Raw genomic sequence first — 26,006 nt, 5'->3', positions numbered from 1 at the left:
TAAATTGATCTTTCATTTGTTTTCTTTATTCAACCCTTATTTAATCTAATAGCTGAACAGTCCCAATTATTGCCAGAATGTGTGGTGGTTCATGTGTTTACTGTATGCTTTGCGTCACGGCAGGCTAATTAACGGAACCACATTAACAAAAATAGATTATCCGGATATTCGAAAATAATTTCGGATACTATTCGAATAGTGAAATCAGTTCAAATCTCCATCCCTACCATCAACGTCGATTAAGGGCAAGCGAGACTTATTTCGCCAAGTCTCACTTACTTTAGCGAGAGTTCCGTTCCATTAAGGTGGATTATTCTAGTTCGAGCTACGTAACCAAGGATCGGGACTAGCCTGATCCGTGTCAGGCTAAAAGTCAAGCTAAACTAAAATGTGTGGCAAATAATTTCAAACAGGCGGAAACAGAATATCAAAAGACAGTTCCGTCGAGTAAATTCCTGCCTCAAAGCACTTTAGTCCGTGTTCGGGAACGTAAATTCAGACTTTTTGAAGTGCAGACATGAATGATTCGCGTGTTTAGGCCTACTTCATCTCCCAAAAATATATTAATTTAAATTAACAAGTTAATAAATAATGTCACTTTATCTGTTGGTTAATTGACATAAAATAAGGCCTTAGAAACTAAGCAGAGTCTCAAGACAAGTTACAATCAATTATGGCGTATCCGTTCTTTGACAAGCCTGTGGTGGATGAAGGTGCTCAGAGTAGACAAAGAGCGTTTATCCCACCAGCCCCAAGGGTCTTCAGAGACAGAAGTAATGCTTCCCTGACCAGTATCTGTGGAAGAAGTATAGGTTCAGCAGGCCCAGCATAGTTTATCTAGATATATTTAATTGTCATTCTTAAATAAAATAAAACATATATATATATATATATATATGTTAAGTAGATTTGGTAGGTCTACAATATACGCATTTTAACGGTCGTAATTGTTTGAAAAGTTGTCTCCCTTGCCATGTTAATTGCGGCAACATTGCCCTTTTTGGGGACAACTCCAAGAAAACTCAAAAACTCAACGCTGCTGAAACAACACCTTCACGCTTTGCTTTTTGCGACACAACTCCTCTTTTCGACGATCGCCTGATCTGGGCTGCAGAGTCTAAGCTTATTGAGGTCTAGCTTTAATTAGCGTTGCCTGTTAGTGGAACGGAACGTTAGTGGAACGGCTTCAGGCTTAAGTCTAAGTTGACGTTTACCCAAGTGAGACTTATTCGTGTTAGCGCGACTTGCGTTAGCGACGTTGATGGAACACCCCCCTGACCTAACTTCCCGACCAAATGTTTTTGTGGGCGGGGAGAAGTTGGGCTGGCAGCCAGGCTATCCGCCTTATTCTCAGGGGGTCTACTGTAGAAATGATTATGGGTGCAACTTCCGGTGAGTAGCAGAAGTTGCGGTTTGCTATACGTTAGTCCCAGCCAGCCGTCAACAGTGATTCTTTCGAAAGTAATTTCAACTGTAATTTAACTAAAACTGGTTTGTTTTTAAACACTTGTTGTCATTTGATTGTTATTATCATTGTTATAAAATTTCATTGCGGAGCTCTGGTAGGCTACCTGTTGCGCTGTTTGCGGCTTTACTAGCTAACAACCAGATTTAGCTAAATCGGTGGCTTCAACGACAGTGTGTTGAACACACACCCACAACAAAAAGGGATTTCTGGTGACAAACGGTACAGTTTCCTTTGCCTGCCGACAGATGAGGACTACAAAAGAATGTAGCTGAAAAACCTAGCCTCGAAGAGACCACCCAAAACACTATCGTATGTGTACTCATTTCATTTTGTGGACAAAAAGCCGACAGAGAAAATCTGCATCCTACTTTGTGTTTAGGCTACAAAAGACCTCCACAGATTTAGTTGCAGTACTGTCAGGAAAGGTGGGATGCAATTATTCATATATGAATTTGTGTGTGTTGGTAGTGTGCTGGTCCAGCTACACATGAGCACCCAGCCGTTTCTATTTCACCTGACGATGAAACTAAAACCCAGGGCCGGTGATTTTTGAGGCTCTGACTCGGCGTCTGCTTTAAGGTAGATAAGGTTGTGTCCCACCTCCTTTATTAAAACGCGACCAACTTTATTGCTGTGGAGGTACCTAGCTACTGATAAGACTCAGAGCTTTTCAGGTTATTTATCGCTTCACCGTCCATTGCAACACAGTTAATAAAGTAGCTAAATATGCTATTGTACGTTATTTGAGGCCACTTTTTCAGGTCGGCCTCCCATCCCTCGATAGTAGAAGGCAAAGGTATGATCAAACTGTCCCGATTCTGGTGTAACAGGCTGTGTTCCCACATGTTTTATTTTGCATCAGAATTAGCTTACCGCAATGACTGTTTATGAGCGTTACCATGACAATCGCCTGCTCCGGAAGTCGCGCCAATAATTCAGGAAATGGATCTTGGGAGCTAGGAATAAGGTGGATATAACATCTGATTAGAGTTAGGAACTAGGGCTGTCACGATAACTACTTTTTCTTGTACGATATATTGCACAAAAATTAATTGCGATAAACGATATTATTGCACACGCGTCAATACCCCCCCCCCCCCCCCCCCTCGGCGAGCTTTCATGGCTGTTTGCGCATCTATGTCGCTTCACTCCATCATCCCTTATTGTTTACAACGTTAACAGGGCTACTTGGTTGGTGTTGCCCTTTCAGCTTGAGATATACAAGGTGTGGCGTGAGAGTGTGTGAAATGGTTGAAATGCCTGTGTCTCACAGCCAATGCGTGAGAGTTGGCAGCCCTGTGTTTGTCAAAGGTTTGCAGCATATTTGTAAATGCTGTTTGTTTTTTTACCGTGTTTAATGGCTGCATCTCTTTGGCTATATAGCGAGTTACGCTATCCGTGAGTGTGCGCCATTTCGCGCTGTCACGTTTATATTTGCACTGTCGGGAAAAGGCATCTGTAACAGAACTGTATGGAAGACCCCTTTCCAGCTCCAGCTGCAGTTGTTGTTCACAGGTTCAAAAAATGGGTCAGATAAAAAGTTATGTATTGCTAGGTGAGATGTCAGGTTAGCCAGTTGCCTCTTTTCGTTTCACTTAAACAAAGTTGACATACCGGCTCATTTGGCTCTCATCTCATTTGGCTTGAAGACAAAATGTTCCCACACCGGAGCTGAAGATTGCGGCTTTGAAACCAAGTCAATTTTTACTTGTTCTCCCTAACTAGCTGTAGATGTCACGTAACAAAACACTTTATAACACAGTGAGTTCACGCCTTCACCTGTCGGGGTCTGCTCTGTGTGTGGAGACGCTAGTCCCGCCTAAGCTTTCGACACAGACAGCAGACAAGATGACTGAGGCAGCGGGATCGACTAAAATGTTGGTGACATTCGTTCTTATGTAAAATGTAATATAATCATTATTTATTATTATAAAAATGATCAGTTGCAATATATCGCGGCACCAAAAATTATTGCGCTCATTTCCATATACCATGCGATAAGTCAATATATTGACTATCGCGACAGGCCTATTAGGAACAATGAATTGCAGATTAAGGGGCCCCCGATCGTCCAGCTAGCTCTCAACGCTCGGCAGGAATTGCAGGTCCACTCACTAAAAACAAACTTGACCCTCTCACTGCACATATTGTATAATAAATATGATGTTTTGAATGCAATTGGTTGCCTTGTATATTCTGTTCTATTTACCAAACTCCTTGTCTTAAATTGAGCAGTTGCTGGCTGGTGTGATTGCTATCTAGATTAGATTCAACTTGCATCAAGTACAGTACTAGCCTACAAATGTAAATGTTGTTAAGATAGTCAATTGTAAGTGCTGATGAATAATAAAACGTGTTTAACAAGTCCTATTTCAGGGGTTAATATTAAGGCTTTTCCAGGACAAGTGGATTCATTTGTAGGGAAAGTGGAAGAGAAATGTAGGCTACTTGTCCCGCTGGACAAGTTAAACCTCAAACTAAATAAAATACCATGTTACTTAACGTTAGGTGCCACTCTTAGGCTACGTCTATTTAACCGATTTTAAAGTAGCTAGCTAGCTTTTTCCCTCTGTTTCGGTGAAGTTGATTTAAATCTCGGTGAATTCTGCAGCAAAAAGGTCAAGGAGAGGACAGCCTTTAAGAGAGAAAGCAATTACCCATTGATCTGTCGCATCCGAATTTTGATTTGGGTCACGAAAGTCTTGAAATTTGAGTGAGAATGCGTCGCCCGCATAGTCTTTGGCGGCAGCCATGTCTTGGTCCCCCGCAGTGTGCGAAATACGGGTGTCCGGCTCCCCCCCCCCGATAAACCCATGAGCCCCCTGAAAGCCTTAAAAGCAAAAATTTGAAGGGGGTCTCAATTTTATTTTATAAATATTGTCACTAATGGTCACTAAAATGTTTTTAAGATCACCATGTCCAGTACTCAGAATTCAAAACGTTAATTCACCATTTTTTTGGCCAATGACCCGTCAACTAGCCAGCCAGCTAGTTGACGGGTATTTCGCACACTGGTCCCCCGTTAAACTGTTTTGAAGTTAGCCTCAGTCAGACTCGGGTCACTCACAGGTAGTGAGTGTGTTCACAATGTTGTATATTTCACTCCATTCTACACCAAAAAACGTCAGGGAGGACTGCTTTTTGTAGATACGAGCCTGAAGATAGCCAGAATCTTGGATTTCTTTAACCGAGCCCGTTTCATTCGTCCTGAGAAAGCAACTTCCGTTAGCCAGGCTATTCGAAAACCATTAAGCGTGTCGCAACTCTCTTTTTATATGGCTCTCAGTACCTTTCGAAAGGTCGATACCACTTTGTGTGCACGGCTTTGAGCGTAACATCACTACTGACAGACCCCAGATGGGAAGAATCCAGAGTTAAAGTTTGTCCCACTACCCTTTTCCTGGCATAAGTTATTAATGGACACTTTATGTTAAAGCTAACTGTCTCTGAGTCTCCCATTGTCATTGTGAATCTGGCTTTCAAGTCCCCTGGGTTGCTACATTCTCCGCTGTACCCTCCACAAATTGTTTTGGAACTCCTGAGGTGGAAACAGTACCACATATTCAATAGTATCCTCTTGTGGTTGAAACAGGGAATGGTCACCTATGTAAAGAAGATACATCTATTTGGCTATTACTATCTAAAATGGTAAAGCTCTGCAAAATGTGAACATAGACTTGTGGATTTTGGAGGAAAGCCAATAGCGTTGAAAACCAGTTCAATAATAACAACAGTCCTGTACACATAATCTATAGAGCATGACAAAGGATTCAATGTTTATGTTAATCCTATTAAAGATAATCCGTGGATTCCACAGTTTAAATTGTGCAGCAACCAGTAGATGTGACTCTTTTCTACTAGCTAGAACATCATTTACTCTGTAAGCAGTAAGCTATTGAGTAGAATATTGCGCGACCTACAGTACAAGGTCTTCTCCATCAACCACCACAAAATATTTGAGCCATTCACACTTATTTTCCCTAATGCAGACATTCATTGTCAATCACTTCAATAGAACGGCACAGCCAACAGCATGCTGGACCACCGTGAGTGCCACGCTGAAAGCCATAAACACCTGGAGTCCATAACCGTCCAAAAACATGACAGTGTGCTGCTCCAGCTGTCACAGAATAGCCAATGCCTGTTATCTAATTGCTAACAAGACAGAGACAGACAGAGATTTTCCCACACACAGGAATGTACACAAAGTGTACAGACAGTCAGAAGACACCAATACCAAACTGTCATTAAGACCCGAAAGACAATTAATCCAGTGCTCATACCAGTAGCATCAGTATGGTCAGTCAGCGCTGTTCAGCAGTTTAGTGTAGCAGCCTAGCAGCACCAGTCGTTGGTACACATGTTCAGCACCGGACGGCCTTACCGTTGGCTCCTCGGAGCTGTTCTCATTTCCCATGGCTGGGTCGGGAGCCTCAACCCCAGCCCTGTCAGATCAGCTGGCTGCAAGACACCAGCACTAGCATCAGCACTTTGCAGGTCCCAGAAAGAAAACTACTCATAGGGAATACAGTAGATTGACTAGTCATATTAACACACTGCTACTCTATGGGATTAGAGATCTTGTATACTTTGAGTATAAAGCCTGAGAGTGAGTGTGTCATGTGTTAAAATTAAAGGCCAGCGAAGCAGAATTCCTCACTGACCAGTGTAGGCACGCCCTCTCTTGGAGGAGGACAGGAACTACCTTATCAAATGTTGAGGATCTATTTCCAAACATCCTCACAATGTTGTTCATCTATTTTTAAACATTCTCAGATCATTAATCATCTGTATTTCGAACTGTGCCTACAGCGTTGTCTGAAAAAGTTGCATCATGGTAGCATTTTGACACAAAGGTGTCAGCAGTGCTTAATGGGGACAGCTAGAGATGCACTATCAAATACAATGAATTCAACACTTGCCAGTTAAATTCAGTACTACTTAGTTAAACGCAATTGGCTGGCCAACAGCTGCTCCTCCTATCTCTGAGCGACCTTTCACCTTGTGTGCTTTTTGCCCTTGTTTACTTTTGAAAGGGTGTAATCGGAAGACAAATGTAGGTCTACAAGCATAAGGGTCTGCTCTCAACTATACTGCTCATTACAAACCTAAATTAAGTCCTGAGCAAAGACCCTGACTATGACCAAGAGTTCGAGTATGATGGGCGTTACAACAAGGGGAAAGTTACCTCTGGTGTGACCGAGAGGGTGCCTGGGGGTGGCAGACGAACTACTCTCAAGCAAAGTAGGCCTCTCCTTTGTTGGAATCTTGTACAAATAAGACAACACCAACTTTTTTTTTAAATAAAGCAAACCGTGTGTTTATGTATGTGTGTGATCATGTGTTAGTTTCTATGGCAGACATTGCCTGAGGCTGAACAATGCCAGAAGGTAATCCTCTTGGGGTACATAGCCTTATGTAACACATTATGGTGTGCCTTCAGTCATATGTATTTGTACTGAATGTGTACTAGTGTGTCTGTGTAGAAGATATTGCATGCAATCTATTATAATGCTGAATCCAATGACTAATTACCTCTCTTAGAAACATTATGTACTTTAACTTTACGATGGTGACTACGCTACAGCTTAAAGACACAAACGCTTATTCTAGGAGGCGTCTGTGCTCTCAGAGGACATCAAAGACTGATGTACGGCCAGCGTAGTGTATGATTAGTCAGAAGGCACTAACCTGAATATGAAGCCCGTTATTAATAGATCAGTGTATGTCATCTTTGCTGCAACATTCGGACACCTGCTGTATGACACACTTCCAAGCTATCAAGTCTTGTGTATTTAATTTAAATACTTCAAATAAGTCCACCACTCGTCAGTAGCAAATCAACTTTGGAATTATCTGTTAAATGCTTGGCTTGTAATTATTGGTGACAGTACTATATGTCATCATCAGTTTTTCAAATAACTGCTCTAATATTCTAAGATGGTTCTCAGTTATATTCTGTGGTCTGGGCACTATTGAGGCTTGAGGCTATTTGTGGGAATGGGATGTAATTTCAACCTCTCTGGTGTATGTGAATATTTGTATTTGTTTGTGAGTAAGTGTGTTAGCTGAACAGTTTAGAGTCTTTTCACTTGTTTGGGCAGTGAAGAAACAATATCAATCATATCAATGATTGTTGCCAAGTCCTCTTGCACCTCATTATCATCAGTATGCTTGTCACTCAACAACAGGGCCTCTCTTACACCTCTAGTGGTCACTATGTCCCTCTACACACACACACACACGCACACACACACACACACACACACGCACACACACACACCTTGTTTAGCTTTATTTAAACCAACTAATACTATTTCTATAATAATCAATTAAAATTGTTCACAATATTACAGACGTTTAATTAAAAATTAGCTAATCTACACTGCCACACTACTTTAGAAAGAAAGAAATATGTTCATACATAACCTGTATAATACATATTAAACTGAATGCCTGATTCTCCTGTCTATGACAAAACTTTGCTCAGATCCTTAGCTTTGAAATCCCAGGGTGATTTGCTGCCTAAAACTGATTTATCAAATCAGGATTCTTGCAATTGAGTTTTATGAAAATCAGAAGCTTTCCAAATGGTTTCTGTACAAAAGGATCTTATCTCGATTTAGGATAATCTATTCAAATTATCTTCTACAAACTGACCTATAGGAGGAGTACCTCTCCTTCTCCAATGCAAAGAATAACACAATAACCATACAGTACTAGGAAGTGAAAGCATGGGGTATAAACATAGGATAATTGTAAAGACACCACAAGTAAACCAAGCAACACAAACTCACCTAGACCAAACAGCAGCAGAGAACTTTTACCTTCAAGATTTTCCTCTGCCTATGCGCTGCTATGTTTATTTATATTGTGGAGGGCGCAGTGTTGACTGGCTTGCTGTGAGGAGCCCTGCTCTCACTGTTGCTAAATCTGCTCTGACTGGTCTTCGTGGAGGGGTGGGGGGTGAGTTGAAGACAGGAGAGCAAAAGAGAAGCAGGGAGGGAGGGAGGGAGAGGACGGAACTGGAGCTTGTAAAGCCATGTTTGCCAGTGTCAAGCTGGGAGTCAGCTGGAAGGGACAGCCTCATGGATGACACAGGACAGGCTCTCAAGTTTTGAAAACAGGCAAGAGTGACTGCCAGGGGGTCAACATTAATTAATTAATTGCTTTTTACCTGACATCTTTGAAAGACATTATTTTAAAAGTGACCTATAACATCGACTATGCAAAACACTTAAATGCATTTAGTGCTAATAAAATTATTACGCCTATTTTGAAAGAGATGTTTATAATGTGACAATATGTCAGTCATCGTGTGATAACGAAAATATGACTAGGTCTATTATATATAACAGACGAAGCTCCGTGACGAAGGCTTGTGACCGGCGCGGAGAAATGCGCGTCTGGTGTGAACAGCTTTTGCTCAGTCGTAGCCGATCATGGCGCTTCGCGGCGCGTCCATGCGCTTTGCCGCCAGTGTCCCAGCCCTAATGTGTCACCATTTGAACTAAATCTGGGGAAATCTGATACATTGCATCCTCACACTAGCCTGACGTTGTCATACTCATAATTCTAGTCAGAATATGAGTCTGAAAACTCTCCGTTGGGCTGTGAGTATGAGGCGTGTTTTAACCGAACTCGTAAAAAAAATGCCTCTTCGCTCAATTGGATATACCTACAACCAATCAGAGCAACGTAGTATGTTGTTTGTTGAAAATGAATTCAAGCCAAGCGCTCTTTGGTGACGTGGTTGATTACGTTACTGTTGATCATCTGTCCATCATCGTATAAAACCCGCCCTGACAATTTCATTGGTCCGAACAGCTCCTCCCGAACGTTACACTAACTTTTTTAATTAAATATATATGTATTACATCCTCTCCTACTCTTTCTTAAAAGGCTAACAAATCTATCTCTTTCTCTCCCTGAACCTGTTTTTCTGCTTGAGCAGCACTGGTTGAAACCTCAAAATATTGTAAACTATTTCTGCATATATGCAGGTAGCAACGCTAGTGCTAAATAAGTATCTGGTCAGCTCCATAAGTAGGGCTCGTGAGACTGCTCACCAAAAGAACGATGGGTAACCCGCTTGTTTAGCAGATGAAGATGATGTTCGTAGGTACCTAGCGAAAAGTCACCAACTTCCCTAAACTTGTAGCTACGGTAGCCAACTAAAGGCCGATTTATACTTCTGCGTTTTTACGCACACGGGGAACGCCCTCTCCGTCAAGAAACGCCCTCTCCGTGTCCTCTCCGAGCCCCTCGCAGAGCTCTGCGTGCACCTCCTGATTTTCCTGACTATCCGTCTGTCTGTCCGTCATTTTACGGATACCCCTTGGCTGTGATTGGTCCGTATTAAGAACCGCTTGCGTCAGGGGTTGCCGTGACGAACAAGAGAACAGAATCTATGGGGCTATTATTGTAGCAAAAGTATTCACAAATGCACAGCACGATCCACGAATGCACAGCAAGATTCACAAATGCACAGCAGATCCACGAATGCACAGCACGATCCACAAATGCACAGCACGATTCACGAATGCACAGCACGATTCACGAATGCACAGCAAGATTCACAAATGCACAGCAAGATCCACAAATGTGTACGATCCACAAATGTGTACTATCCACAAATGGTTACCGCGATCCACAAATGCGTACAAGGATCCACAAATGCGCTCTCAGATTTGTGTATGTGTAAAACCTTGTCCAAATATGTAATCACAAAGGCTGGCCTCTCAATTGGCTGTGTTTTTTACACTTGACTTTTGCTACACTTCTGCCGTGGTACAAATCCACAACTCGTGTGCGTGTGCATGTGCAACGATATGTGCCTCGGTAGCTATAAAGCCTCCATACCACCAGCTGGCGGTATAGTGGTCCAGTGATTTTTAAGGCAACATGACATTGCTGGGTGGTTCAAGTGGTTAGACTCGTCGTGGCTGCACTTGGGATGCAAGGCAGACACCTCGAGAGCTTTCGGTAAGTATATTTTTATGTTTAGTAGTAGGCCTAGGTGTCATAAGTAGCCTTATATTGCTCAGTAAAATACAATATTATCAGTAACACTAGTTATCTGTGGATAAATAACTTTAGCTCCGCTTATGCGTCACCGAGCAAACATCATTGAAGTGGCACTAGCAAGCTAACGCTAGACCAATTAACCAACCTGAAAATGTCTGGGCCGTATATGGTGTGTAGGTAGCTAGGATCGAGTCACGATCAGGAGTCTATCTAGCTTTAAAACTAGTTTGGTGGAAGTTTGTATTTAAAAAAGGCTAATAATTAAGAGTTGTCTTGAGTGTCATCAGCTAGCAAGCTAGGCACATTCAATCATCAGAAAATGTTTTCCTAATGTACATTTAGACTTGTTCTTTGTTCTCTTTTTAATGCTCTGCACATGTCTGGACTTAAGTTAGTAAGTATATGTATTTAAGTGGCCGATCAGGAAACAAATGCAACAGTTGAGAAAGGGATTAAAAGTGACTGGCATTTGGCCACTTCTAACAGATAAGATGTGGTCAACCAACCTGCTTTTCCCTTACGAGAAAGATGCTGAAATCACACTCAAGGTACATGATTTGGTTTAGTACTTAAATAATTGAGATAATTATCCTATCTTTTTTTAAAGACCCCTTCTTGATTACCTACTCTCCAATTTGTATTCCCATGTATGAGTTGGCTACGTCTTCATTATCATTCTCTGTCTTTCCAGATGATTCTTGCACACATCACCCAGACGTTGATGACGAAGATGTCTCTGTCGAGGTTGTCACTCGGGTCATGGCTTAATTCCGAACTTTTATTTAACCCTAACCCTTACTTCCATCCTTCCTGCCTCTAACCCTCCTTCAATGGCTTTTTGTTTATAAAGTGTGTAAATATAAAGAAGAGTATAGAACAAGTATCTCACAGGTCTGTCTTTTCAACAGCCTCTTCAGAGCATCTGAGGAATCTGCTGCAGTTCTGGTTCTTTGGTCCATCCACAATCATGATACAGACATGCTACTGTCCCATGTTTCTTCTGTCATGGCTAACTCCTCTGCATAACAGCTAGCTGAAAGATCTTGCATGTGTATGTGTGTGCTTTGGAGTTCTACTCTGTTAGGCTTACCAAATGGCATGTTGTAAAGATAAGCTTGGTGTTGGCTGAGTTCATTTGGTAAGGTTCCCCCATTCTGTAGGCAAGGAATGCTGAACACTATCACTTTATACAGAATAAAAGGTTATATCTAATTTCTCTTAACAGTTTCAAGCTCACTAAGTTTTGCTAGTAATAGTTTATTAGATACACACACAAATTGTACATAAGCCATCCTCACTATTACGGTCCCCTTCATCTCAAGGCTGGAGAGCCTAACATTAAGCGGATATGACACTATTCAGGTGCGTGGAGCACTACACGGGAGGAGACGGAGCTTAAAGATGTACTTCAATGCAAACACAAAAGCTTATATAAATTATAACAATTGCCACACATCTTCAGCGGCCAAAACGAAGCTTCAGCAGAGGTGGCAACTGGGTCTATTGATATTTTTAGATGATCCATCTCCAGTTCATCCAGACAATTCTCAAGGACTGGTACATGGACACCAGGCCTCTGGTCAGCAATATTGTCATTGGACTCCCAGTCGATCTCTGGTTTGTGCAACTCCTATAGAAACATAACTTAAAGTGTTAACATTTGGATTTGCATCCGACTGTAAAGTCATGCATAATCATGACAGGATGGCCCACTTTATTAACTGACATTAAGAGCCTTAAGTGGAGGATCGATTTGTTCATCTTATTAAGTTATTGTATAATGTCAAACAGACTCATTCAATACCATACTGTCGTAAGAAGCACGTGAACAGTGGTTACTGTACTTAAGACAAATGGATGCAAGCTACTGTAGAGAGCCTTGAATTAACAGTACAGCTAGCCTAGCGGGATTAAGAGGCACTTTTAGTTGTTCGGCCACTTAAATACATATACTTACTAACTTAAGTCCAGACATGTGCACAGCATTAAAAAGAGAAAAAAGATTGAATATGCCTAGCTTGCTAGCTGATGACACTCAAGACAACTCTTAATTATTAGCCTTTTTTAAATACAAACTTCCACCAAACTAGTTTTAAAGCTAGATAGACTCCTGATCGTGACTCAATACTAGCTACCTACACACCATATACTATGGAAGCAAATCGTGACCGAAATTCAAATGAAAATGCATTTCCAGAAATGCTTTTTCATTTTAAGAATGTGGCTGCATTATTTGACTCAAATAAAATGAGTAATCAATCATTCTATTTGCATTTTAATTTTCTTCTTTAAGACTGCTCATTCTTTCACTTAATTAAAATGAAAACGAAAAAGACATTTGAAATTTAATTTTCAAAATATGCCCCAGCAAATAGATACCAAAAATCGATTTGAAATGTTAAATTCGAAAATTTCCAGAAATGCGTTTTCATTTTAAGAACGTGGCTGCAAAATCGTGACCACAATTCAAATGCATTTCCAGAAATGCTTTTTCATTTTCAAGAACATGGCTGCAAAATCGTGACCACAATTCAAATTCAAATGCATTTCCAGAAATGCATTTTCGTTTTCGTGTCCTGCCCGCAAAGAACTGCCCATAATTCGAAAACGAAAATGCATTCTGAGCGGCGCAGCAAAGTGACGTCAGTAGCCTCTCTTCCAGCTCCCTGCTGACCGAGCTACCCATCTTGTTCGGTAGGGGGCGGTGTGCACATACGCATTGCATTACATGACAACATTTGCCGGGAAATTGACTGAATTGCCGAGTCTTTAGAGGACGCATCACAGATTATGGCGCTCCCTCTAATTGTGCAGATACTTGTAAGGTATTTTCTTGTGTGCTTTTATTGTGACAGGGGTGTGTGGTTCTGACGTTGGAAGAAAGTGAGTGGAGTGAAATGCTATGTGTGGGGGAGATACAGTAAAGATGTACAAAGTGTATGGAGCTAAAGCTGACAAAGGTATCTGAATTTGAATATGAAAGTTAAGAAATATTTGTGTGTCGAATTTCATAAAACTGAAATATTTTGCTGTTTAATATATAATATCTGAATTATTTGTATGCCGAATTTAATCAAACGGAATTATTTGATCAAAAAATTCAGATTCTTGAAATTCAGATTCTTGAAATTCAGATTCTTGAAATTCAGATTCTTGAAATTCAGATTCTTGAAATTCAGATTCTTGAAATTCAGATTCTTGAAATTCAGATTGCTGAAATTCAGATTCAGATTGCGGAAATTCAGATTTTGTCTGAAATAGGCCAAAGGTGAAACAGCTTGCTTTCACAGGGAAAAGCAGACGATTTCAGAACGACCGAACTTAACCTCAGAACAAAAGCTCAGTTGCTCATTGGAGGAACCGTATTGAGCAAGTGCTTATGAAACTTGTAAACACTTGTGTCTTCTCCTTTGCCAAAATCGGCAGTTACTGTTACCAAGTGAGTCGAGACAGACTCGGAGGGCGGCGGAGACCGATGGAAGACGTGGAACAACTGGCAAAGCTATAGCCTATATATTTATGTTTCGTTGTTTTCTTTTCTGTGTTGGAGTTCTTTTAAGAGCTTGATGCAATCAACATCCAGCCTGATATAAAATCATGAACTTCAATTGTGTCTCTTAATTATAATACCCACACAGAAAATCCAGGTTGAATAAAGTAGGCTACTGTATTGCTAATAGCCAATTTTGGATGGTCAAGCATATTTTTCATTGTCTCCTTATTCCTATCAAAGTCAATGTTCAGCCTATAGGCTATGTTCATTTGCTAAGTGACATTTCATATCGGTTATGGTTAGTGAAATATTTGCTTTCTGAGAGATCGGACATAGCCTATTTAACAGCATATAAGGAGTTATCTATCGGAATATATCTGTAGTGCGGCCGGGTGTGATTTGATTAATCGTCCACACATCATCTGGAAGTCAGTTTCGATCAAATACCAACTATCTCCATACTACATCTTGCCGACGTATCTTATACACATCGGGCCGACGTCGGCAAGAAGTATGTGTGCTATCCCAGATGATCTGGGTCTTCCTCAAGCAACTAGCAACTCAGTTTGTTCTACTCGGTCACGGGCATCAGACTCAGATATATTATTAGTTTCTACCAGCTCAGCTAATTCTATCAGTGTATGCACAATTTGAGGGAGCGCCATGATCTGTGATGCGTCCTCTAAAGACCCGGCAATTCAGTCAATTTCTAGGCAAATTTGGTTATGTAATGCAATCCGTATGTGCACACCGCCCCCTACCGAACAAGATGGGTAGCTCGGTCAGCAGGGAGCTGAAGAAGAGAGGCTACTGACGTCACTCTTCTGCGCCGCTCAGAATGCATTTTCGTTTTCGAATTATGGGCAGTTCTTTGCGGGCAGGACACGAAAACAAAAATGCATTTCTGGAAATGCATTTGAATTTGAATTGTGGTCACGATTTTGCAGCCATGTTCTTGAAAATGAAAAAGCATTTCTGGAAATGCATTTGAATTGTGGTCACGATTTTGCAGCCACGTTCTTAAAATGAAAACGCATTTCTGGAAATTTTCGAATTTTACATTTCAAATCGAATTTTGGTATCTATTTGCTGGGGCATATTTTGAAAATTAAATTTCAAATGTCTTTTTCGTTTCCATTTTAATTAAGTGAAAGAATGAGCAGTCTTAAAGAAGAAAATTAAAATGCAAATAGAATGATTGATTACTCATTTTATTTATGAGTCAAATAATGCAGCCACATTCTTAAAATGAAAAAGCATTTCTAGAAATGCATTTTCATTTGAATTTTGGTCACGATTTGCTTCCATAATATACGGCCCAGACATTTTCAGGTTGGTTAATTGGTCTAGCGTTAGCTTGCTAGTGCCACCTCAATGATGTTTGCTCGGTGACGCATAAGCGGAGCTAAAGTTATTTATTCACAGATAACTAGTGTTACTGATAATATTGTATTTTACTGGGCAATATAAGGCTACTTATGACACCTAGGCCAACTACTTAACATAAAAATATACTTACCGAAAGCTCTCGAGGTGTCTGCCTTGCATCCCAAGTGCAGCCACGACGAGTCTAACCACTTGAACCACCCAGCAATGTCATGTTGTCTTAAAAATCACTGGACCACTATACCGCCAGCTGGTGGTATGGAGGCTTTACAGCCACCGAGGCACATATCGTCGTACATTATTACATATTTGGACAAGGTTTTACACCTACACAAATCTGAGAGCGCATTTGTGGATCCTTGTACGCATTTGTGGATCGCGGTAACCATTTGTGGATAGTACACATTTGTGGATAGTACACATTTGTGGATCGTGCTGTGCATTCGTGAATCGTGCTGTGCATTCGTGGATCTGCTGTGCATTTGTGAATCTTGCTGTGCATTCGTGGATCTTCCTGTGCATTTGTGAATACTTTTGCTACAATAATAGCCCCATAGAATCCTTTGACCGCCATTGTTGTAAGTTTTTACAATTCATATTTCAGCTAAACAGTACATGTTCCCTCTGATCATTGAAATAAGCTTGAGACAAGATGTCTTCAGCCTGACACATCTATGAAAATTGATCATTTCCTAAAACCCAGTACCCACTGATACTGGTAAGATAGAGCCTGTCATACAGGTGTTAGAAGAGATAATAGATTACTATGCAGTGAATTTCCCCTACGACAAACTACTAATCAGCTCTATTTATATTTGATGTCCTCTATCCACAGCAAGTTTCAATGAACAATAGCTTGTGTCTCACTAGGCTACTTCTTGTTAGCTCAGCCCTAAAAATCTTTAGTTATGTCTAATGTGTTTGAATTTACTTTAGGTTCGTTCAATAAGAGTTTGGTCTGTCTTGACAATCTATCAGACCCCTTTGAGTTTTTCTCTTTCATCTTTATCTCTCGCCTCTTGGCAATTCTGCTTTATCCCATCTCGCGCTTCACATCTGATGGATTCCCCCTCCCCCCTCTCTTCCATTCCTCCCTCTCCCTCCCATTCTCTTTTTTGTGCTGCTCAACTGACGTCAGTCCTCCATCCACACTATAGTACAATTTTTCATCACCATTACATTGACTCTGCATGCTGACAGAAATCCTGTACATGGATTTCTCTTTGTCACTACCCCCTCTTGATGTTCTTCTCTTTGCCCATCCATGAGATGCATTCTACACTACATCTCTGTATCTCTTCCTCAAGCATGCTGCTCTGCCTTGTTACCTGGCCACGCACGATTCCAATGCAGCTCCCCATCTTGTATTCCATGTCCTCTTGTGGCGATATGACAGAAGTGCTACAAGGCTGGCAGAACACCTCCCTGCAAAACTGCATTGCTCACACCCATACACTGCATCACACAGCCCGGCAACCACACTGAAGCCAGCCTCTTTCCTGTAGATGTGTCTGCTATGTGTGTGCGACTGAATGAGCATATTCATGTACTGCATGTGCCTTTGCTTGCTGTGTCTGTGCGAGAGGGTACTTGTATGTGTGTGCGTCTATGTGAGCCTCAGTGACTAATAAATGCTCACTGCATTGCCTTGGGTTCATCTGTGACTTACATGTTCATACTGTATAAGATGTTATATAACTTCAACATCATATCAAGATAAATGATGAGCAGTGTAGAAGCTGGAAAACAAAGCTACTGAGGAGAGAAGAGTAATAAAGAACAAAACAACTCTTCACACAGAAATTTGATATTTTGGTGGCGTACAGTACATTGTAATTGGAGCCAGAAAGCAAATACTAGGGCTTTGTATTGTGAAGTAGCAGTCATACAACAAAATAGCTTTCTTTTATTGAGTGAAGTGCAGTAAGCCAAACTAGGACACCAGAGAAATTAGGCTACTGAATTTGAACATTCAAATCCTCATAACTACACAAATTCTAGACTCACTAACACACAACCTTTTTACAAATGCACCATATGCCTTACAGTAGTACTAACAAATTATTCTCTCTTCCCCTCTCTCATATACACACACATACTCAGAAACTTGATCAAGAAGCTACTACATACTCTATTCAACTGTCCTGATCCCTGCTTTTCTGAACTGGGCTATGCTGGGCTGTCCCAATTCCTGCTTTCGTGGCTGGGCTGGGCAGTTGACTACAGGGGCAGCAGAGCTGCAGAATGGTTTCAGAATGCATAGGAATTGTTGATTCCCACATGCATTTTGGGAGAAGGCAATAAAACAAACACACCATCAGACTTGGGTTTTCTTTTCTTTTTTATTAAATCAAAAGCACTTACGAACTGGAAAATTCTAAAACAATATATTTACATCATCCCTGGAAGTTTATAAAACATGTAATATCTTTAAAAGGACTTAATCCTGCTTCACTCCAGTTGTGTGTTTGAGGCTTGGATCAATGGCTCTGTTATGTCGAATGCATCAATGAGCTCCTGATGGAACAACAATCACCAGCAGAAAACATGAGAAAATTAAAGCATTTATTTTCCAATATTCCAATACTAAATCTGAGGGTGGCACTACAACAGGTGATATGAAGGGCGAGAAAAGGCTTGAATCCACCGGCAGTACAAGGCATCATTTCCCCTAGAAGCAGATTTCTCTGTGCCGGTCACCAAGTTTCTACTGCTCTGCACTTTTGCCATAACATTGAAAAATGATCTTTATCATGGTTAAGTAAATAAAATAGCCCCATTGATTTGAAATGTAATGTATTCCTGACAGCTGTACATGTATGTTCACCTATTGGGTGGCTATGGTAATTGGATTTTATCAGGGTTATCGCTGAATGGCCACAGTAGCCTATAGACAAAGAGTGTGTTACCAGGGTTGTGTAGTTTGGTCTGCACCTTAAATGGTATAACCTCAAATTAACATACACATAATCTTAACAAATGTGTTAATCCAAACATTTTACGAAAATTGTGTTTCATCATCTTGTGACCGAATTCACCCGCATATATATTTTTTTTGCTGCAGAGCGTGGAGCTTTTAGGCGCTTCACAGCCAGTGGAGAAGGTCCATTTTGGTCAACATGGGTGCCAAAAAGGTAATGGCTGCTATTAACAGCGCTCCACAGCTGGTGGATTCTGGGTGTAAGTGTGTGTGTGTGGTACATACCTTCCAGCTTTTGGGGCTGATGGAAATTACACACTGCTGTCGACTGGACACCCCAACAGCCTCCACCTCTCCTTCCTCCACAGGGGCTGCAAAACAGAGGGGCAAAAATGATAAATCTACTGCAAGAAATGTTTATGTCCACAAAAGAACAGTCTGACATTCAAAATGTACTTCTTCCTCACCAATACAAGGCAGCTTGTCACTATCCAAATACATCCTGGCCAAACCATCCTGTGTAATGCAACATAAACTTAATTACTGCTCATCCTCTCCAGAATCACAGTAAGCTTATGTCGCAGGACTTACTCTATAACGCAAGGTTTGTGATCTGTTTTTTTTGGTTCCTTCCCTCTGCAGATAATGTACTTAACTCACCCTGATCAGGAATGATGTGTGGAACATGTTTTCCACCGTCCGTGAGAAAGAGGTGGGATCAATCACAAATTCATAATAGGAGATAGGAGATGTGGCTGCAAAAGAGTATTTGAGTGAGAAACAACACAGTCCTTAAAATATCAACGCATGAAAAGAGCCAATACTTACGGTCATCTGCAAAGTAGCTTCTCAGATAGCTCAAGATCCTCTCTACCTCTTTCTCTGTGGCTTCCTGATGGGATTCCTCCATTTTCTTCAACTGTTAATTAGAATAAAATGAACTTCTGTTAAGAGAACAAACAGATTGTTCATCAACTATGGAGTGACCTATGGAGTAACCAGTGACCTGCTCAGGTGTAATGTAATTTGATATGTGCAGGGACCTGAGTGGGCATGATACGCTTGGCCTCCTTTGAGGGCGCCTTCCTCTGGCGCTCAGTGCGCTGCCTTGGAGGTGGGGGGACAGCCAGGAAAGAGCCCATCCTAAATGAGAGCACACAGAGGGGTTGGAGATACAGACACATCACAGGCAATGTTAAATCACTAGTTACTTCTTGGAATAATCTCTTGATTATTATTAATCATTGTTCAAGTATTTGAACCAGGCCCAGAAGTCACTGACTTACATGTAGTGGAATGATGGGGCAGTCCTGAAGCAACACTCCACTCTCTTGGCCACCCTCTGCCAGGCGTCCGGGGGCAGGTAGCCATTTGTCGTTGCCGATTCTTCTTCAACATTCTCCTCATCTTCCAACCGGTTAAGGCCCATGAAGGACAGCTGAACAACGGGAAAAAAATACATATAAAATACATTTTAATACCGGCACAAATTGAATTAGACATTTGTCATTTTGAATTTCAAATGTTGTAATCTAATGGTTAGAATTCAAATCTAATGGTTTGAAATAGAATAACTCACTGCTCTCCACTGAAATTATTTCAACATAGTTCCAAGTTCAGTTTTCAATTTCTCAATTCTGTGTAACTGAGATGCACTCATTGAGGAACTCTAAACTAGGCAGAATATGCACCATAAACATTTCCTGTAGATGCTTGCTGATTTACCAGGCGCTCGGCAAAGGCTGATGGGTCAAAGGCTGAGCCCTCTGCATGGAGCTGGCTGGCCTTCTCTTTGCCTAGGTCTGTAGCAAGGACCAGGAGTTGGGCATCTAAAGCTGCCTCTCGGGCTTGTCGTACTGCCAGGAACACAAACACGGCATAACTATTGGATTAAACCACCAGTCTACCACTACTGGATTACTTAATTTAACAATGTTGTATACCTTCTGCAAACAGTTTGTTGGCCTCCTCCAAAACGTCTGTGAGTTTATTGTTGGTAGGGCTAAGCATGTCTTCTCTGTTCTCTGAAAATAGAGACAATCGACAACAGCCTCATTCATACGGTTTGTTGGAAGGTTTTAGGTGTCACCTGAGCTAACATATTAGACACGTGGACAGCTAATGGACTCACGCTGAACCGAGTTGATGAGATCCCTGTACTTGCTCCGGATCTCCCTTCTTCTAGCTGGGTCGTTGTCTTCATCATCTTGTATGTCAACCGGACTGCCGCCTGCCTCTTCGTCATCAGGGGCATCCCCCCGATCGGCTCTGCTTCGCCCAGCTACACCGTTCTGCCGAACCGTGGACTCATCACCTACTCTACTGGATCTTCTCATCTTTTGAGTCGCTGCTGCTGAAGCCTTCTCTGAATTCAGCAAAGCCCCCTACTTGGACTACTTACTTTTTTTTTTACTGCAGGCTAGTTGTTCTGAAAAATAAATAGGTGTAGGTTTCAGGATAACTCAACACGCTCAAAACAAGTAGCTCTAATTGTTCCGACACGACAGAAAATAAATAGCTAGCTAGATAAGATAGCTTTATAGCTATTACCAGAGAATGTCATAATCTAAAACAGTTAATCTTAAACAGGCTCTGCTATAACGTAGAGTAAATTACTGCATCCCATGACTTCAAAAACTCACAACTTACTGCTATTGTTTGGCTAAGCAGTATTAGTTAGCTAGTTGGAACAAAATGACATTAACATGATCCTTTCATAGAGATTACTTTACAACTTCATAGAGATTACTTTACAACTTCAACGCTTTGACGCCTTACGTTTTCCCCAACCTTCAAAGAAAACTTCCAAACAATTATTTGATCCCTCAGCAGTTGGTTACCATCATGTTTTGTGCAAACTTCCTTAGCACTGTGGTGGGGTAGTGTTGGCGACAGTACCGTAAAGTGGGCGCCAACTTATCTTTCAAAATAAAGGTCTCACCAAACCGACGACATTCTCTCAGAGAACGTCTAATATAAGGAGAACCATAGATATATATAAACATACATATATATAAATCTATGGCAGAGCCTGTTTAAGGAGAGCCTTGCCACTCCCTGTTAAGCCCCATTGTACCGAATTTGGTTGCAGTTCCACCAGAGTTCCACTGGGGGTGATCGCGAGCGAGTGCATGTTGAATGGGAGTCTATGGAGCTAAACGGCTAAATTAGTCTCTTTTGCCTGATGTCGTTGAGAAATCTCCGATTTGATTGTAGTTTTTGCATGTTCAACATGGATTATAGGTCGAAAGTTGAATGAACGAGTACTTATGTCCTTTTGATTTCTTACAGGGGGAGTCGTTGTTGCCTATAACACGCTAGCATTCTGCTAATGAATGCTGATTGGTTAGTGAAGGACTGATACGATCAAAGCTCTTGCTTGATGGCATCCGAAGCGGAATCAGAATGTCAGAGCATTAGCAACATTAGCAACAACATTAGCGAGCCAAAACTCTTTCTAGCATGTGTATTGACAGGGAGAGCCTAATCTGTCAGCTGTGTTGTCGATGCCCTGAGAGAAAAAAGTAAGTGACCAGAGCTTGCTGTAAAACAGTAGCTCTGGTCGTACGATGTGTATGACGTCAATGACATTTTCAAAAGCTTTTTAGAACAGAAAGGCTTTAAAACAATTTAACAGCCAGCAGTGTGTATTATTTTTGCCTCCCCTTTCGAATTCAGAATTCAAATTACTAGACAAAAAATTATATCCTGAGAAAAGTGGATTTTGAGGGGTACCGCTTCTAGAGCGTTCTAGAGCGCCCTTAGAATGTTCTTAAGACGCTCTTAGCGCTAAGAGCTTCTTAACGAATCTGGGAAACCCGGCCATTATTAGTTTCTACCAGCTCAGCTAATTCTATCAGTGTCTGCACAATTTGAGGGAGCGCCATGATCTGTGATGCGTCCTCTAAAGACCCGGCAATTCAATCAATTTCCCGGCACATTTACCATGTAATGCAATGCGTATGTGCACACCGCCCCCTACCGAACAAGATGGGTAGCTCGGTCAGCAGGGAGCTGAAGAAGAGCGGCTATTGACGTCACTCTGCTGCGCCGCTCAGAATGCATTCTCGTTTTCGAATTATGGGCAGTTCTTTGCGGGCAGAACACGAAAATGAAAATGCAATGTCCGCTCATTTTTCTTTTTGATTATGGCATAACATGTGCAGTCTTGAGGAAGAAAATGCAAATAGGATGATTGATTACTAATTTTATTAATGAGTCAAATAATGCAGCCACATTCTTAAAATGAAAATGCATTTCTGGAAGTGCATTTGAATTTGAATTGTGGTCACGATTTTGCAGCCACGTTCTTAAAATGAAAATGCAATTCTGGAAATGCATTTTCATTTTCAAATTTTACATTTCAAATTAAATTTTGGTATCTATATGCTGGGGCATATTTTGAAAATTTAATTTCAAAAGTCATTTTCGTTTTCATTTTAATCAAGGGAAAGAATGAGCAGTCTTAAAGAAGAAAATTAAAATGCAAATAGGATGATTGATTACTAATTTCATTTATGAGTTAAATAATGCAGCCACATTCTTAAAATGTGAATTTTGGTCACGATTGCTTCCATAGTTAAAAAGGCTCAGATTCTCTGTTGTAGACCTATTCTTCTTCGGGTTTTGGTTGGCGGATCGCATCTAACTGTGAGGTGCATACACCCCCATCTACGGCAAGCCGTTTTAACATGCTTAGATTGACTATCAGGAATAACCTTTACAGATACAAACGTTTTTTTGTTGACTAGGCCCTACTCCTATTTACATTGTGTTTAGTCAGATTTGTATTCAATATATATATATAACTATGATGGCTATGAACAGTTCCTTTGAAGCATTATTGCTTACCTGTAGTAGACTAGTGATTTTTATTATTCTTTTTTATGCTTTTTATTTTATCTTTTACTGTTGTTTTTATGCCTTAATGTTCTCGTGCTTTTATTTCCTATAATTTACTGTTGTTATGATCATGTTTTGATGATCACCATTTGCTTTTATTTATTTATTTTAAATGTATGTTTTACACATTGTATTGCCATTGTGTATTTATGTATGTGAAGCACATTGTTGTGTATTTATGTGAAGCACATTGAATTACCACGGTGTATGAATTGTGCTATATAAATACATTTGCCTTGCCTATAACGTCATACTGAGTAGTCAAAACTATGGCAAGCTGTTTTAACTGGAAAGGGTACAATTTCTGGGGAAATTGTGAAGAGTGCTTGCGGCTGCCCCATTTGCCCATAGTCTCCTGCTGTTAACTGATATCAGTGTGTTTTTACTTCGTTTTTAGAAGGAAATTGTTGAAGCTTGTTGAAACTAGTCATTTTGAATTGTTATGTGGCTACTATGATTATAATTTCTTGAGAAATTAGATTTCTAAAAAAAATTATCCTCTCGTGAGTTTTTCTGGGAATTTTTCTTTGTCTTCCTTGAGGGTTTAGATTGGTTGAGGGGCAGTTCTATGGGCTTATGTGAAGCCCTCTGTGACATTGCATGTAAAAAGGGCTATACAAATACATTTTTATTTGATTTGGAGAGCAAGTGATATCCTCCATTAGTTGCCATGTACATAAATCAACATATTTACACATGGATACGTATTTTGACACATAAAATCTTCATTTCAAAGTTCAAACATGTACCTGCATAAAGTTTCCCTATGTGCCATGGGTTCTCCTCACGACGGCCTTACGCAGCACACCACTAACCACCCCAAATGTACTTCGACTTGCGAGAATTCTTAAAGGGACAGTGTACCTAAAAAAGCTAGTGGTCCTACCACACAACATTTAATTAATTATTAGCATTATATAGATTTGGGATTAAGTGTTCCCCCCAAAGTCAGATTTACATATACAAATACCAAACATTTAAAGAAGCACACTTTAAGTTAAAGATCCCATGACATGGGATCTTTAACTTAAAGGGGTGCAGCCAGAGCAACCTAGAGCTCAATGCTCTCAAGACAGTGCAGATGGTTGTGGACTTCAGGAAGAACACAGCCCCACTCACCCCCATCACCCTGTGTGACTCCCCAGTCAACACTGTGGAGTCCTTCCGCTTCCTGGGCACTATCCTCTCCCAGGACCTCAAGTGGGAACTGAACATTAGCTCCCTCACCAAGAAAGCACAACAGAGGATGTACTTCCTGCGGCAGCTGAAGAAATTCAACCTGCCAAAGACAATGATGGTGCACTTCTACACAGCCATCATTGAGTCCATCCTCACCTCCTCCATCACCACCTGGTACGCTGCTGCCACTGCCAAGGACAAAAGCAGGCTGCAGCGTATCATCCGCACTGCTGAGAAGGTGATTGGCTGCAATCTGCCTTCCCTCGAGGACCTGCACACCTCGAGGACCGTGAGACGGGCGAAGAAGATTGTTGCTGACTCCTCCCACCCTGGACATTCCCTGTTTCAGTCCCTCCCCTCTGGCAGAAGGCTGCGGTCCATCAGGACCAAAACCTCACGCCAAACAAACCGTTTCTTCCCTTCCGCTGTTGGCCTCCTCAACAAGGCCAAAGCTCACACTGACTGAATGTCCTAAAAAACTTTTTGCACTACACTCAACTCCTGTAATTTTTGTATTTTATATTGTATTTTATAATGTAAATTGGCAACTTATATTCTACTTTATTGTATATTCTATTTTATTTTAATTGTATTCCACTTAGTACTGCTAGTTTATGTATCCTTAGTATAGTTAGACCACATATTACAATTTAAGATTCCTATATGTTTACTGTATGCACCTTCCTGCCAAAGCAAATTCCTTGTCTGTGCAAACTTTCATGGCGAATAAATCCCATTCTGATTCTGATTCTGACATGAAAATGTCACTTTAGGAGGTTATTTAAGATTAATGAGTTCTGCTAGCCTCCTTGGTCCCCCAGAAATTTTGATAGGTGTAAACCAAGCCCTCAGTATTCTTCTCCGCCTTTGAAAATATGAAAGCTCAAACGCTTGGTCTTGAAAATGTTCCTTTTATGTCGTCACGAGAGGGAAGGTTTCCTCCCCTTTCTCTGCTTTGCCCGCTCAGAGAATCTGGCCTGCCCATGAGAAACTGAGCTACGACCGTGCAAATGCAATATTGTTTTTTCCTTGAGAGACATCATGGCTTGCAAACGAATGAAGCATAACAGTGTTTGGATGTACAAATTAAAACCAATGTATTTTTTTTTCCCTTCATTCGAGCCTCTGAAGAACCAGTGTCTTCATTTTATTTTCTCTGGAAATGCGGCGACACAACTTCCTAAAGTTTTGTATGTCTGTGCCAAACATTTCAGCGACGACTGTTTCCTCAACTTGAGGAAACTGGAGGAACTTACAGGGTAAGTTGTTGTGCCCATAACACGCTAGAATTCTGCTGATTGTATGACGTCATTGACATTTAAAAAGGCTTTTTAGAACAAAAAGCCCTTTCGAATACAACAGTGGTTCTCAAACTGTGGTACTCGTACCACTGGTGGTACGCGTGCCCCCTTCTAGTGGTACGCGGAGGAATATCAGAAATATTTAAATACCTTAACTATGATATCATTGTAATGTGATTTTTAAAAGTTTTGCCTGCCCTATAATATTTTTGTTTCGAAACAAAAATAAATGTTGGCTTGCGCTACTACCTGACAGTTCTCGGGTAGTGGCGCATGCAAACATCCAAGATAGTTGCTGCGCAAACTGTGTGGCTCAATAGGGCAGGGCTC

At 41.0% G+C, this 26,006-nt stretch overlaps 2 protein-coding genes across 12 annotated transcripts in view; both read right to left on the bottom strand.

Annotated features, from left to right (window-relative positions):
- tacc2 (transforming, acidic coiled-coil containing protein 2) overlaps positions 1-8,402 on the bottom strand; it is a 63,138-nt gene extending 54,736 nt beyond the window's left edge. For 10 of the 11 annotated variants that reach the window (XR_014768895.1, XM_084710061.1, XM_084710062.1 and 7 more), the window contains exons 1-2: positions 8,266-8,402; positions 5,853-5,929 (exon numbers count right to left, since the gene is read on the bottom strand). Coding sequence is in view for 10 of the 11 variants with exons in the window: in XM_084710061.1 (XP_084566187.1) it covers positions 5,853-5,885 (33 nt within the window). In the remaining variant the exon portion in view is untranslated. Of the gene's footprint in view, positions 1-5,751; positions 5,776-5,852; positions 5,930-8,265 lie in introns of those variants that run through there. The other variant, XM_084710063.1, reaches the window with a different exon arrangement.
- Positions 8,403-17,697: 9,295 nt separating this feature from the next.
- nsmce4a (NSE4A component of SMC5/6 complex) lies at positions 17,698-21,206 on the bottom strand. The gene is made up of 11 exons (XM_084709793.1): positions 21,073-21,206; positions 20,426-20,722; positions 20,238-20,318; positions 20,020-20,150; positions 19,581-19,732; positions 19,338-19,437; positions 19,123-19,213; positions 18,955-19,049; positions 18,762-18,810; positions 18,580-18,665; positions 17,698-17,891 (listed from the first exon to the last, which is right to left on the bottom strand). The coding sequence occupies exons 2-11, from the start codon at positions 20,628-20,630 to the stop codon at positions 17,826-17,828; spliced, it is 1,056 nt and encodes a 351-aa protein (XP_084565919.1). The 5' UTR covers positions 20,631-20,722; positions 21,073-21,206; the 3' UTR covers positions 17,698-17,825.
- Positions 21,207-26,006: the final 4,800 nt, after the last annotated feature.

Source organism: Hypomesus nipponensis, chromosome 11, assembly GCF_054491055.1.
Source record: "Hypomesus nipponensis isolate SF chromosome 11, ASM5449105v1, whole genome shotgun sequence".
Lineage (NCBI taxonomy): Eukaryota > Metazoa > Chordata > Actinopteri > Osmeriformes > Osmeridae > Hypomesus > Hypomesus nipponensis.
Note: the sequence above shows the minus strand (reverse complement) of the source record. Positions and strands in the feature narration are given on the sequence as shown.